This window comes from Pleurodeles waltl, chromosome 2_1, assembly GCF_031143425.1.
Source record: "Pleurodeles waltl isolate 20211129_DDA chromosome 2_1, aPleWal1.hap1.20221129, whole genome shotgun sequence".
Taxonomy (NCBI): Eukaryota; Metazoa; Chordata; class Amphibia; order Caudata; family Salamandridae; genus Pleurodeles; species Pleurodeles waltl.
In genome coordinates, this window is record NC_090438.1 from 215,578,078 (window position 1) to 215,592,560 (window position 14,483).

Below are 14,483 nucleotides of genomic sequence, written 5' to 3' on the forward strand. Positions count from 1 at the left end.
TTGCTCCCCAACATTCACTGATCCAAAGTATTTATTTATACGTCAGTTTCACAGAGAAAGCGCCACCACAATATGGAAAATCAGTACAGGGTATCACTGTATCAAAGGCTGTGCTTGATTTGCAGATAAGTAACTACCTGGAGGACCATTCTGGAGGAAAATACATGCGAGTCCTGGTGTTTTTTGGAGCTAAAGGATAACAGTCTGATTTAGGTCTGTGGCATACAGAGAAGTTGATGTGAGGGATAAACCTGGCAACATGTACATTATGGTTTGGTAGAACACAGTGGCAAGTTTTAACATCAAGACTCAAGTTTAAGGCAGAGGCCATTATCCTATGGATTTGTCAACTATGTTTACACATATTGCTAATGCATAAATTGTTATTGCATGCTGACACTAGCACATCTTTTCAGTGGCTACCTCCTCCCCCCCCCCTCCCCACCCCCCACCCCAACATACTTTTAGGCTTGTAACTTTAGAGATAGCTACTTAGTTAAATCAAACAAGTATTTAGGTACTCGCTGAGATAAATGTTATAAACATAGTTCTTCCCAAATGTATTTTTTTGGCTCTCTGATACTTTAAACCTCAGTTACAGGTAAATGGTAGTCTGATAAGCTAATGATGATGATGGATTAGTGCATAAATATTTAATGCACATTTTTTTTTGTTTATAGAAAAGAGAGGACAGCACAATATTTTAAACATCTGCCATGTCTTTAGCTTTCTAGTGAAATTCTTTAAACTAACAGTCTCAACTTTGCCTTGTTTGTTAGAAATAGCTGAACTTTGCTATGTACCGAAATTTTGGTGTGCATCAGCACTAGTGACCTGTGTATGGAACAGAGACCAAAAATGGATCTGTAAATCTACTTTTATGTTGATTTTGTAATTTCCTTGGTAGGTCAGTCTGCACATTTTGATCAATGTATGTTTTATGTTTGTGGAGAGGAATGAAACATTAAATGATTTAACCCCTATTGCTAGATTTGCATGTTGTCAACAACTCTACTTGTCCAATAAAACAAACGTGAAACAAACAAGCACTGATAGAGCCCATAAGTCTATGTTTATGCTACTAACTTATGGAAACAATGTTAGCGCATTAAATCTAGACCAAATACAAAACACAAAGCTCCTTAGCCTTCACAACAGTCCGGCTTTATCACTAAGACAAAAATTAAGAGCATTCAGCAAGGGACTCAGTGAGAGAAAAGGGCACACACCAGAAGTGACTGTTAATTGGTGGTGTTCTTATTCCTTCAAAGGACAAAAATAAAGCAAGAAGAAAAAGGGTACACAGTGTCCTTTGTTTTCTGACCTCAAAGTGCAAAGTTAATGTATAAAAGTGCACAACTGCCAAACAAGGATGGCAACGGCACAGCCAATGTTTCACCAACGTTCATGGGCTTCATCAAGGCCATATGGTAAATCTGTAAGAGCTTTTCAACATTCACATGGTAACTCAATGCAGGTGTAGCCCAATATTGAACAGCAATGGGTGTTTGACCAGCTGTAAAATACTAAAACTACTTAATATTAAAAGAAATCTTTGCTGGCTAGCAATAGCAAGGATCCATTACTACAGTTTCCTTGTTTTCATGGCATAGAAAAAAACAAATGACTATAATGAAGGGCCTCATGCCTGACTTTCACATTGAAACAAAAACATGATTGCAGGCTTCAATATATCAACGTTGGTTTCTATGAAAAAGCAAGATAGGTTGGCAAGGGTGCGATCAGTGTTCATTAACAACTTTCAGAATAAAAGCTCCCTTGCCATATTTAATTCACTGCAATACTAGCATTCCATTGCAGGCGAACTCCACTGTAAGCCAACTGCATGAGGTGAGAGGAATTCTCTGGGCTAAACTAAATATAACTGACAACATGTTGGACCAACCGTTTAAAGAGTGGTAAAAAAAATACAAAATAAAACGATGGAAAGGGGCACACTGTAGGAGGCTGGCCTGACTAGTGGTGGGTACCAATGGTACTTACACTTTATACCAGGTCCAGTTATCCCTTATTAGTAGAGTTTAGTAGTATTCTAGCAGCTTAGGCTGATAGAGGTAGCTATAGCAGAGCAGCCAAGGCTGAACTAGGAGACATGCAAAGCTCATGCAATACCACTTATATCATATAGGTACTATATCATAAGAAAGACAATACTTATAGTTACTAAAAATAAAGGTACTTTATTTTAGTGACAATGTGCCAAAAATATCTCAGAGGATATACTCCCTTAGGAGGTAAGTAACATACATAAAATATACACAACTAACGAAATCAGGTAAGTAAAACAGTCAGAAAGTAGTGCAAACACTGTAGAATACAATAGGATGCAATAGGCCTAGGTGTAACACAAACCATATACCAAGTAAGTGGAATGCAAACCACGAATGCACCCCTAGGCAAGTGTAATGTGTAGAGAGTCACTAGGAGTGTGAGAAAACACTAAGGGTGTAAAGGAGACCCCACCCCAGGAGCAAGGAAAGTAGAAGTAAAGTACTACTATTTCCCCCAAAACACACTGAAGTTGTGTAAAGGATTTTGCAAGGACTACAATAGAATGCACGGCACTGAAGACAAATTCCTGGTCCTGAAGACCTGCAAAGGAAGGGAACCAAGAGTCGCTAAAGTGTCCGGGGGGCAGGAGCCCACTAAACCCCGGATGAAGGTGCAAAATGGCTGCCTTCAGGTGGAAGAAGATGTTGGTTTTGCACCAGCAAAAGGAGGCAGGAGGTTCTTTTTTATGCAGAAGATGTCCCACGGCATGCTGGAGGATGCAGAGTTGTTTCCTTGGCAAATTACTGCAAACAAGCCTTGCTACCTGCAAGAGTTGCGGATGGAGAAAAAGGGTGCTGCCCGGGCCCAGGATGCTGCCACTTGGGAGAGGAGACAGAGGAGGCCCTCAGCAACGTAGAGAGCCCACTGAAAGGAAGGAAGCACCTGCAGAAGTCCTTGAACATGGGTTCAAGAAGACTGAACACAGCAGTCGTCTCAACACTGCAAAGAGAGGTCCCACAACACCAGAGGTCAACTCAGGGAGCTGAGCATCGCAGGACGGAGTGCTGGGGACCTAGGCTAGACTTTGCATGCAGGATTTCTTGGAAATGTGCACAGAAGCCCTTGTAGCTGCAGATCACAGAGTGCACAGGATTACTGTCTGGGGAGGGGAGGCAAGGAGTTACCTCCTCCAAATTCGGACAGTTGGACCACTGGACAGTCTGGGTCACTTGGCTCCACCACCTGTGTTCCAGGGGCCACGCTCATCAGGATGAGAGGGGACCCATAGTAACGGTGAAGTTGAGGTTTGGTGCCTCCTGGAGCAGAGGGAAGATTCCGTCGACCCAAGGGAGATTTCTTCGTGACTTCCAGTGCAGGGTGAAGGAAGGCAGCCCCCAGAGCATCCACCACCAGGAAACAGTCGAGAAAGCCAGCAGGATTAGGCACTACAATGTCGCTGGTAGTCTTCTGGCTACTTTGTTGCAGTTTTGCAGGCGTCCTTGAGCAGTCAGCGGTCGATCCTTGGCAGAAGTCAAAGAGAGAAGTTCAGAGGAGTCCTGCTGGATTCTTGCAAATTGTAATCTGAAGAGAAGCCCACTGGAGAGACCCTAAATAGCCCTCAGAGGAAGATTGGCTATCTAGGCAGGTATGCACCTATCAGGAGGGGTCTCTGATGTCACCTGCTGGCACTGGCCACTCACAGGCCTCCGGAGTGCCCCCACACCTCTGAAAACAAGATGGCAGAGGTCTGAGACACACTGGAGGAGCTCTGGGCACCAACCCTGGGGTGGTGATGGACAGGGGAGTGGTCACTCCCCTTTCCTTTGTCCAGTTTCTTGCCAGAGCAGGGACTGGGGGTTCCCTAAACCGGTGTAGACTCGCTTATGCAAGGAGGGCACCATCTGTGCCCTTCAAAGCATTTCCAGAGGCTGGGAGAGGCTACCCCTCCCCAGCCTTTAACACCTATTTCCAAAGGGAGAGGGTGTAACACCCTGCTCTCAGAGGAAATGCTATGTTCTGCCTTCCTGGGACTGGGCTGCCTGTGGGGTGGCAGCAACTGAAGCTGCAGAGAAAACCCCAGAGAGCTGGTTTGGCAGTACTGGGGGTCCATACTGAAGCCCCCAGGATGCATGGAATTGGCTCCCCAATACCAGATTTGGAATGGGGGGGCAATTCCATGATCTTAGACATGTTACATGGCCATACTCGGAGTTACCATTGTGAAGCTACATATAGGTATTGACCTATATGTAGTGCACGCGTGTAATGGTGTCCCCGCACTCACAAAGTCCGGGGAAATGGCCCTGAACCATGTGGGGGCACCTTTGCTAGTGTAAGGGTGCCCTCACACCTAGTAACTTTGCACCTACCCTTCAGCAAGTGAAGGTTAGACATATAGGTGACTTATAAGTTACTTAAGTGCAGTGAAAATGGCTGTGAAATAACATGTGCGTTATTTAGCGCAGGCTGCAGTGGCAGTCCTGTGTAAGATTTGTCTGATCTCCCTATGGGTGGCAAAAGAAATGCTGCGGTCCATATGGATCTCCTGGAAACCCAATGCCCTGGGTATCTAGGTACCATATACTAGGGACTTATAAGGGGGGTCCAGTATGCCAATCAGAATTGGTAAATTTAGTCACTAGCCTATAGTGACAAATTTAAAGGAAGAGAGCATGAGCACTGAGGTTCTGATTAGCAGAGCCTCAGTGACACAGTTAGGCACTACACAGGCATACAAATTTAGGCCACAAACTATGAGCACTGGGATCCTGGATAGCAGGATCCCAGTGAGACAGGCAAAAGCATACTGACATACATGTAAAATTGGGGGTAACATGCCAAGAAAGATGGTACTTTCCTACACAGACCAATCTATGTACTTTAGGAACAATAGGTCTGCTTGACTGACTGTAGTCCTAAAAAGGTGAGCAGTCTTCACTGAGGCTCATCTTTGTCACATAGAGGCCAATACTAGTCCTATCTACTTTTAACCCAATCCTGCCAACTCATACTGTCTAACACACAATATTGGCTCCCCTCACACGGTCTCCCGGTGAGGAGCCAATATCACAGGGTGGCAGGGTAGACAATCTGAAAACCACTGTAAATAGTGGTTTTCAGCTTGTTTTTCGAGGCTTTTAACTTCTGATGTCCACTAATGGGAGTGAAAAAAACCCGGGACATCGACAGTCACCTCAGCAAGCTTTTGTTTTTTTTTGTGTTTTTGTATTAGGGGGGAATTGGGGCCGGGTGGGGACAAAAGTGCCTCTTAAGTGCTTCTCTGCACAAGGCCATGCCCCTTCCAAGGCCCCGGCCTCTCTTCACATTCTGTGTTTTTTTGGCGAAGTTGGCAAGTCTATTAACCCCTTTGTTGGTCATGAAGGAACAGTTCCATTAAGAGCACAGGTGGTCGTGTGCCGAGGGCGGGAAAGTTCCATCCTCATCACATGACCACTAAATACTCTGCTGTTTTCAGCAGAGGAATTTTGTTTTTCTGCCTCAGGAGCTGGGGAAGAGCTCCCTCAGCCACCCGAGTCATTTTTTTTTGGTCAATGTAATGACGATGGCGCGCATGGTGCTCTGGCGTCATTACATTGAAAGTATAAGTGAAATGATACGATAGCACCAAAGCAGTGAAAGTGAAATGAGCCTATCTCAGTACCCCCCACCCCCCGAGCACCAAAGCAAACGGGTGAAGTAACGGAAAGGGGAGAATCTCCCCTTTTCAATGGTACCTTTCCTAAGTAGATCCCTGCTTGGGGATCCACCTACTAGATCACAAGAGATTTATTTTTGCAGTGGAGTAGACCCTTAGGCAAGGACTGCTCCCAATATTTGGGCACAACTTTTGCCCATTTTTTGCCCCCCCCCCCAAGGGTCAGATTGGTGTTATTTTTAGGACAATCTAAGTCTCAGTCAGACATAGTCTGAGATGGATAGAATATGTTTTTTTTCCCGTTCAGAGGTGGGACAAAGATATCTGGATTCCAAAGACATGACCCTTAAGCCAAAATAGAGTAGCTGGGACTGTACTTTTAACATTTTACGTAGATATAGTGAAAACAGTGAGACAAATTATGTCAATTCTCTTTCCTTCAATAGGACCAGAAAGTGCTATGTAGGTATAGTGGTTTTCATGAAAACCAGTGGATATGAAATATCTTGCAGTGTAAATAATACCTCAATTTTTCTTATACCCCTCTGTATTTTGAAAACTAAAACAAATCACATGCAATGCAAGACTGAATCATATTCATTATAAAAGGTACACATATGATGTATATTACCCTACTAATGTCACACAGAAGGAACCTAGAATATAAAGATACCAGTCCTAAATGTAAGACGATGACAGGCACATACCTAGACATTTGGAGGGAATGCTATGAAATAGTGCAGGTCTGAAAAGATGTAACTGAAATGTTGCACGCTTTAAATAATGTGAACCTACAATGCAAATACTGAGACGTCTATTGGGAATGCTCTCAGAGTAAAAAAAAAAAAAAAAAAAAAAAAAAAACGAAACATATGCTAACATGACAGAGCTGTGTGAAGAAATGTATCACTATAAAAATCAATGAAACGCAACCCCTAACATGAGACCATCGAAGAGAGAAACAGCGGAATGTGGATTCCACATGAGACTCCAAAACAGAGCAGATAACCAGGGAAGTACATTAAGTAAAACAAACTAAGGAGAATGAAGACTGTTATAAATTGGGTTTCTGGTTGGCAGAGGTATGCACCCTGTCCAAGCAGGAACCATAATCCTAGTCAGGATAAGTCAGATATAAACACTATAAATTAACCTGTGCTCACTCTCTGGTAGCGTGGCACAAAGCAGGCAGGCTTAACTTAAGAGGCAATATGTAAAGTATTTATACAACACTTACAAACAGTAACACAGAGAAAACACCACAAAATGACTCCACACCAAGTCAGAAAAATATATTATACTTTTATAAATAAAACAAGATCAAAACAACAAAAATTCAATAAGACACGAATTTTTAAATAATAAATGTGAACATAGCGCTTAGAAGCAACAAGCACCTATTGGGGTATCTGGTTGTGCTGGACTGGGACAAAGTCAAGAGTGCAGACTGCCCGCCACGGAGGGCAGGTCAGCTACAGCAACCGCGCAGGGCCAGCTACGCAACATTACCTTAATCCTTGTCATAGCATGAGATGTGTTGATGATCCCTACGCAGCTGGGGTGTTGCACAGAATTTCTCCATGCAACAGCAACAATGCATCGGTTCCGTTGAGCAAAGCGCTGGTTTGAATACGGCCATTCCGAATGGGATGTGCCAGAATAATCCAGGCCACAGGAGTGATGCACCGGTCTTCTACACGAGGTGTCAGTGATGCGTTGGTTCTGGAGGCAATGCCCCAGTCCAGTCCCTGCAGCAGCGGTTATGCGCCAATCCTGATCTCGCAGCAGGCTGTGTGTCGGTTCTAATCGGCACAATGGCATCAAGTGTGGGTTCTTGCAGATGCAGCACTTTATATTCACTGCCAAGTGCTCTGGACTGGTTTGGCACCACTTGGCAGAGCAAGGCTTGCAGCAAACAAAGTCAAGGTGCTGTTGTAGGTTGAAGAGAAGTCTTTGATGTCCCTGAGACATCAGTACAGGAGGCATGCCAGCAAGCCATTGGAGTTCATTTGGCTTTGGTGATGTAGAGATACAGGTCCAGTCCTTCTCACTCCCAAGCAAGAAGGACAGCCGGCATCAGAGCAGGCACAGCACAGCAGGAGACCGTCTCCCTGGCAGAATGTCCACTGAGTACCTATACCCAGTTGGGCCTTTGAAGTTCTTTCCTGTCCCGGCTCCAGAATCACTACAGAGGGTTATGCAAACCTTTGTGTGAGGACAGGACACATCCCTTTCAGTTGTGTCAGTTCCACCCTCCAATCCCGTTCAGGATGCCCCATTGTTAGAAACTGGGTCCCTAGCTGACAGAGGTATGCACCCTGTCCATTTAGGGACCGCAATCTCAGTCAGGGCAAGTCAATGACATGTCATAAATTAGCCTGTGCTCTGGTAGCCTGGTGCAGAGCGGGCAGACCTAACTTAAAAGGCATTGTGTAAAGCAGTTGTGCAACACACACACAATAATCACGGATGTAGAAAAATAAAGCTTGTTTATAAGGTTACTTTTACGTTTAGCATGATACAGATCCAATTCACAAACAGCAAAGTATTGGCTTTGCAGAGTGTAAAATAGTAAGATTAATGTGCAAAAGGTGGTAGATCAAATGGGTGGTGTCGGGGCCTCCTCAGCACAGGTGTGCAATGTCCTTGGTTGTGCTCCTATCGGGACACAAGGGTGCAGCTATGCTGGGCAGAGCCACTCAAGATGAAGTTGAAGGTGAGACGCAAAGGAGAGCAGGGCAGCTCCAGTTGAAGTTGAAGGTGAGCGGCAAAGAAAGCCGGGTCGCTCCAGGCAGGCAACAGATGCAAGTAGTGAGGCTAGGCAAAAGCCACTCGGATTAAAGCTGAAGGAGAGCAGCAAAGGAAAGTTGGCCCGCTCCAGGCAGGAGCAAGCGGCAAAGCTGGACAAAAGCCGCTCGGGTTGAAGCTGAAGGTGAGCAGCATAGGAAAGCCAGGTTTGCTCTAGGCAGGTCATAAATGCGAGCAGCAAAACTGGACAAAAGCCGCATGGGCTGAAGCTGAAGGTGAGCAGCAAAGGAAGGCAGGTACGCTCTGGCAAGTCACAGATACAAGCAGCGAGGCTCGGCAAAAGCCGATTGGATTGAGATCGAATGCAAGCGGTAAAGGAAAACAGGGACACTCTGGATTTCGAGGACGAATATTGTGTTACCAGGCAGAGATCAGCAGGCAACAGGGCGTCACAGCAAAGCAGGGCAGCAGTTCCTGAGATCAAGCAATCCTGGCAGAGTGTCAAACCTGGCACACAGCAGTCCTTACTCCAACAGTATTTGAGTCCAGAAGTGTACGGGGGGAGCAAGGACCCAGTACTTACGGTAGAAAATTATTTTGATGAGGTGAGAAAGAGTTCTTGTGAAGTGGACAGGTCCCCCTTTCAGGTAAGCCTCTGCTCCAGGCTATCAGTGGGAGGTAGTCAACCCCTTTCTGTGGATTCTAGACACTACCGTTTGAGGTGTAGGTGTGAGCGCTTCACAACCTCCTCCCCAGGAAGACCCATCAGCATACAGATGCAGTTGAGTATCCTTTTTTGTGGATGTCTGAAGGGAATGCACAAGTGGAGCTGTCACCTAGCCCAACCCAGATGTGTTGTGGAGATAGGCTGTGGGCGCACAAGGCAGTGAGTGCAGAGAAATGTCTACTTTCTCAAAGTGGCATTTCTAAAATAGTACTAATAAATGTGACTTTACCATTAAAGAGGATTTGTTATTACCATTCCAACGGTACTAAACATGATGCAGCTACTTCTGTCAGATTGGGAATTACAACTTAAAGGTATCATAAAGAATTCCCAGTGCTGGTCTATGACAAGGCATGCCTCACAGTAATGGAAAAACAACTTTGGGGAGTTTTTCCATTACCAGGACATGGGACTTAAAAGTGCATGCCCTGCCTTTTTTTCATGGCAACCTGCCCTATGGGCTACCTAGGGCCTACTTAGGGGTGACATATGTAAGAAAAGGAGAGTTCTGGACTTGCAAAGAGGTTTTAAGTGCCATGCCAGGGTGTCAGTTAGACTGAGCACAAGGGCCCTGCAGTGGCAGGACTGAGATGTTTACAGGGCTACTTAACTGGGTGGCACAATCAGTGCTCACGCCCAATACTAGCATTTAATTTACAGGCCCTGTGTATATAGTATACCACTCTACAAGGGAATTACAGGTAAATTGAATATGCTAATTGTGGATACACCAATGTTATGTGTTTTAGGGGAGAAGCACATGCACTTTAACACTGTTCATTAGTGGTAAAGTGCTCAGAGTCCTAAGGCCAACAAAACAGGAGATAAAGACAAAAAGTCTGGGGTAAGACCACCCTAAGCATGCTTGGTCTAACACCCATCAATATGCAAATGGACACTCAGTCACACCTATTCTCACAGTGTGTGGCTGTCTGAAGGGAATGCACAAGAACCCAGCTGTTACCCACCCAGACGTGTATTCTTAGACAGGCAGAAGGTGACAATTGGTTAAAGTAAAAAATGCCAACTTTCTAGAAGAGGCATTTTCAGCATTACAATTTAAAATCTGACTTCATCATAAACTGGGATTTTTAATTGTGATTCTAGACACACCAAACTTGGGGGTCTCCTCTCTTCCCAATTGGAAATTATACTACTTAAATGTACTGAGGTAATCCTAATGTATACCTCCAGACGAGATAGGCATTGCAGTAGTGAAAAACTAATTTAAGAGTATAACTAAAAAGTACATGCCCAATTGTATAAACACACTGTACCCTGCCCTTGGGGCTGTCCACCGCCTTACGTTAGGGGTGACATATGTATTGAAAAGGAAGGATTGGGCCTGACAAGAGGGTTAACTTTCCAAGTCGACATGGCAGTTAAAACTGCACACACAGTCTCTGGAATGGCAGACCTGAGACATGTTTAAAGGGGCTACTGAAGTGGGTGGCACAATCAGTCCTGCAGGCCAACTAGCAGCATTTAATTTACAGGCCCTGGGCACATGAGGTGCACTTTACTGGAGACCAGTAGGTAAATTAAATATGCCACTTGTGGATAAGCCAATGTGACCATATTTTAAGTAGGGAGCATTTGCACTTTAGCACTGGTAAAGTGCTGAGAGTCCTAAAACCAGCAAAAATGTTGTCAACAAAATAGGAGGGTCAGAAGGCAAAAGGACTGGGGAACCACACCAAGGATGCCAGGTCTAACAAAGACAATGTAATAAGCAACGGTGAAAATACTGAAGTAACAATATACAAGACTGGAATACAAACTGTACACTGATGCAGAGGGGGGTGCATGGTAAAAATGTAAAAGTAGGGAGCTGGAATCTTACTTTATGTGTATACTGTTGGAACAATTAGTGTCCATTCATGAGGATCGGGGAGAGAGCAGAGAGTAAATATTATGTAGAAACTGTGTAATGTTATCACTGAGAAAAATCAATAAAGAATAAAATTAAAAAATGAATTCATACAAAACAATCTTACCCAGCACCACAAGTCATATACAAATAGAAACGAAACAGTCTAAGGCAAAAGGAACTGGGTGAGCAAAGCATACCTGCTATTAGTATTTTGGGAGGGGATTTGGTCATTGTACCAACCTGAAAATGTGATGTAAATTTGGACAACACAACCCCCTTCCAGGCTTTATTATACTTCAGATGGGTTTATACCGCCTCAAAACTATACAGAGGCACAATCCTCCACACTACAACAGCGATTCACTAAAGTAATTAGCATATAGGGACACTGTGCCCTGCTCTGGACAGCTTGGGTTTGTACCCTGCCCAGTCAACAAAACGCAGAGGTAAAGCATTCCAATCAAACACCCAGTAACACCCTACACAACACAATAGTGGGGTGCACTCTACGTCCTAAACAGACTTTAGGTTCCAACTAGACAATTAACAAAAAAGGGACAGCTCACTAAATGCACATCAAGGGTTCGTCAACCTATTAATTTAAAAAACGCAGCGTAGAGATGTACCCTTCTCTACACGGCAATGGTGCACCATACATCTTAAAAGTTACGGTGTGCACAGCGCCACTCACAGTACACGTGAGCATGGTGTCTCGAGCATTATGGGAGTGAGCCCACTAAACTCAGTAGTGCATTCACACCTATTAACAGTGCAAGAGGAGCAACTTCCCCTTTACGCCCCTCACATCCAAACTTCCCCATGGAACCTACCCCTCATATCACTCCTTTCTTTAAAAAAAAACTATTCCTGTGTGGGAGCGAATACCAAAGTGTAACTGTACAAGGGCGAGTCCCCAAATTCACCATTCCATGGTCCACTCCCTACCCCAAACACACCGTAAACGGATGCATGCACAACCCCCTGCACCCCTCACGCCCGCAAGAAAGTAAACCCTTCATCCAGCACTGCCCAGTGGTGCACCTCTCACCACTGTCCACTGCTGGACAGCAGGTATGGGGTAAGCAAGCTCTGCTGTGCTCTGCAGGGTCTAGACAGTTTTTTGACAAACATGCGTGGGTACTTTGCGCACACCTGGGTAATGTGTATGAGACAGCTAATTTGCGGGTGAAAGCGCAACACAGGGAAAGAGAGGCACCGGGCCCCTAAGACAGATGTAGGGCATGGGGCTGGGCAAGAGGGCCGTGCCCTTATACCTTGTAGAAGGCTCCGTTAGACCCCCGCACCTCCACCACCAGTTCCTCCATGGTGCGGGCGAATGAATCCTGGCTGGTCGCGGGTCCCTGGGGGGGCGCTGCCCGGGGTAAGTGACAAGCACTCAGGCTGCGACCGCGGCTCCCCCTCCAGTGTAAACATCAAAGACGCGTCACGTGACCGGCTCCTCCGCCCATTCACAAACCGTCCGTGCGGCCTAGTCTGCTGCCTGAGCCGCAAGCCTGAGTGACAGTTGGCCAACTGACAGTGAAGATGGACAACACTGAGAATTCCATTTTCATACAAGCTCCAACTATAATATAAAAGGGCGGCCATTTTAGAGAATGGTTGATAGACCTTAAATTATGGAACTCTTTGAAAAAACTGCTTTAATAATGTATCAATTAAGAAAATAATATTTTGTAGACATAAAGAGTGAATGACTTGTTCTTATTTTGTTAATAAAGGTCTTTACAACATTAGATCTATAGAAGGAAAACTTAGTAACACTTATATACAACCCACATACGACGTCCCAGAGATCAGTTTTATACAAGACTGATTTTCGGAGAAAGGGCACGTCGGTAGTCGTTTTACGGCAAACTGAGATCAGCCTCAATCTGCCAAGACTTCTCATGGTGCTCCAATCATATCTCGGTAGTACGAGATGGTATTCGGAGCTACACAAGCTAAGTGCATGTTGTCATGGTTTTAGAGCAGTAGACGATTGTGCGGGGCTCAGTCGGGGTCACAAGGCGCGGAAGGCGCGCAGGAGACATGGGAAGTTATCATCAGTTCACGTGATAACTTGCACTTTTGTTGGGGACATATTGGAGTCAGGCAAAACGTGATGTTTAGAATTGATGTAGGCAAATATTACAGGTTGCCTGTTCTCAGCATGATATTATGTTTGCGCATGCGTAGTAGGTCCAACAGTGCCTTCATTGGACATTGTCTCTCAGGTAATGACAGCTGTCTGTCTGTCAGGAATTTTATGACAAGACCGGAGTCTCCTATTATGCTTTTCTTTTCTTGCTTTATTAAACAGCAGCAAGTAAACAAAGGAACTACAAATCCCAAAAGAGAAGAAAAAACGAGCCAATGGGAAACAAAAGGTAGTTCAAATATAGCAACCAATTAGGGCATATGTATGCTATTATTACATCACTTGACTGCTGATAGAGCGTTCCGTCCTAATAAATTACCTGTATTCGGACGCTCTTGGGTCGATGAATCTTTTGACCAAGTGGGGCTCTCTTCACCCGAGATTAGTCAATTTAATCAAATCAATAATCAATAACGAACATAAGCAATACCCTGATCAACATAACATTTCACAATTAATCCAGAAAACATTTCGGCGAACCATGACCTTCCGGCCATGAATAACCACACCAGTTTATTCAAAGTTAATGAATTTATTTCCCTATATTAACAAAGCTAGCACGATATAAATGTGACTCAACACCAAATGATATATGTAAATGAACATTAATAGCTGTCCATAACGGCGAAAAAGATGCAATCTATGCAGCATTTGAATAACAATGCATTCGATAATAGCAACGCAAACCACTAAAACTATAATCTGTAATGGGCTAATTGCATACATTAGTCAGCATAACAAGGTCTCAAATTGCATCGTGCAACAAATGAATCCTCATCTAACCTCAAATTAGCATCGGCATGTGGGACTTCATGCAAAAACAATTTAGCAACATTGATTTGGAAAACTCCTAACTAGGGCTCTTATCAAAATCAGCAGTTGGTTACCTAAAAAGAAACACAATGCAATTGTACATTTTCCTTTCATATTTACCAAATTCAATCAGCATTCAAGGAAGTCTTCGTCTCACAGGTACCGGTTTCGATCAGCATGGGACGGGGGCAAAGGGGCAGGGTGGACGGGGCAATTGCCTCACAGCGGCAAGATAAAAGGACAAAACTACTACTTTATGCAAAGGGACAAATCGAAGTTAAAGTCTCTAGGGCGAGAATTACTTAAAGTCTTTTTCTCTCGATTAGAGAAAGCATCAAAGTCTCATTCAAAATGGCGTCGAACATCAATTGGCATCGTAGAAGATGGAAAAATGACGAGGTCGGCAAGATGGGCCATAATGGCTGCAATGTCCTGCAAATGGCGGGTAATGGGCAATGGCTAATGGCGAATGGCTGCTTTCTTCTTGTGCATCAGG

At 44.5% G+C, this 14,483-nt stretch overlaps 1 protein-coding gene across 2 annotated transcripts in view; it reads right to left on the bottom strand.

Moving 5' to 3' along the window:
* FMR1 (fragile X messenger ribonucleoprotein 1) overlaps positions 1–12,539 on the bottom strand; it is a 385,399-nt gene extending 372,860 nt beyond the window's left edge. For both annotated transcript variants that reach the window (XM_069212420.1, XM_069212419.1), the window contains exon 1: positions 12,291–12,539. In XM_069212420.1, coding sequence (XP_069068521.1) covers positions 12,291–12,341 — 51 coding nt within the window. In that variant the 5' untranslated portion in view covers positions 12,342–12,539. The remainder of the gene's footprint in view (positions 1–12,290) is intronic.
* Between the last annotated feature and the right edge of the window lie 1,944 nt (positions 12,540–14,483).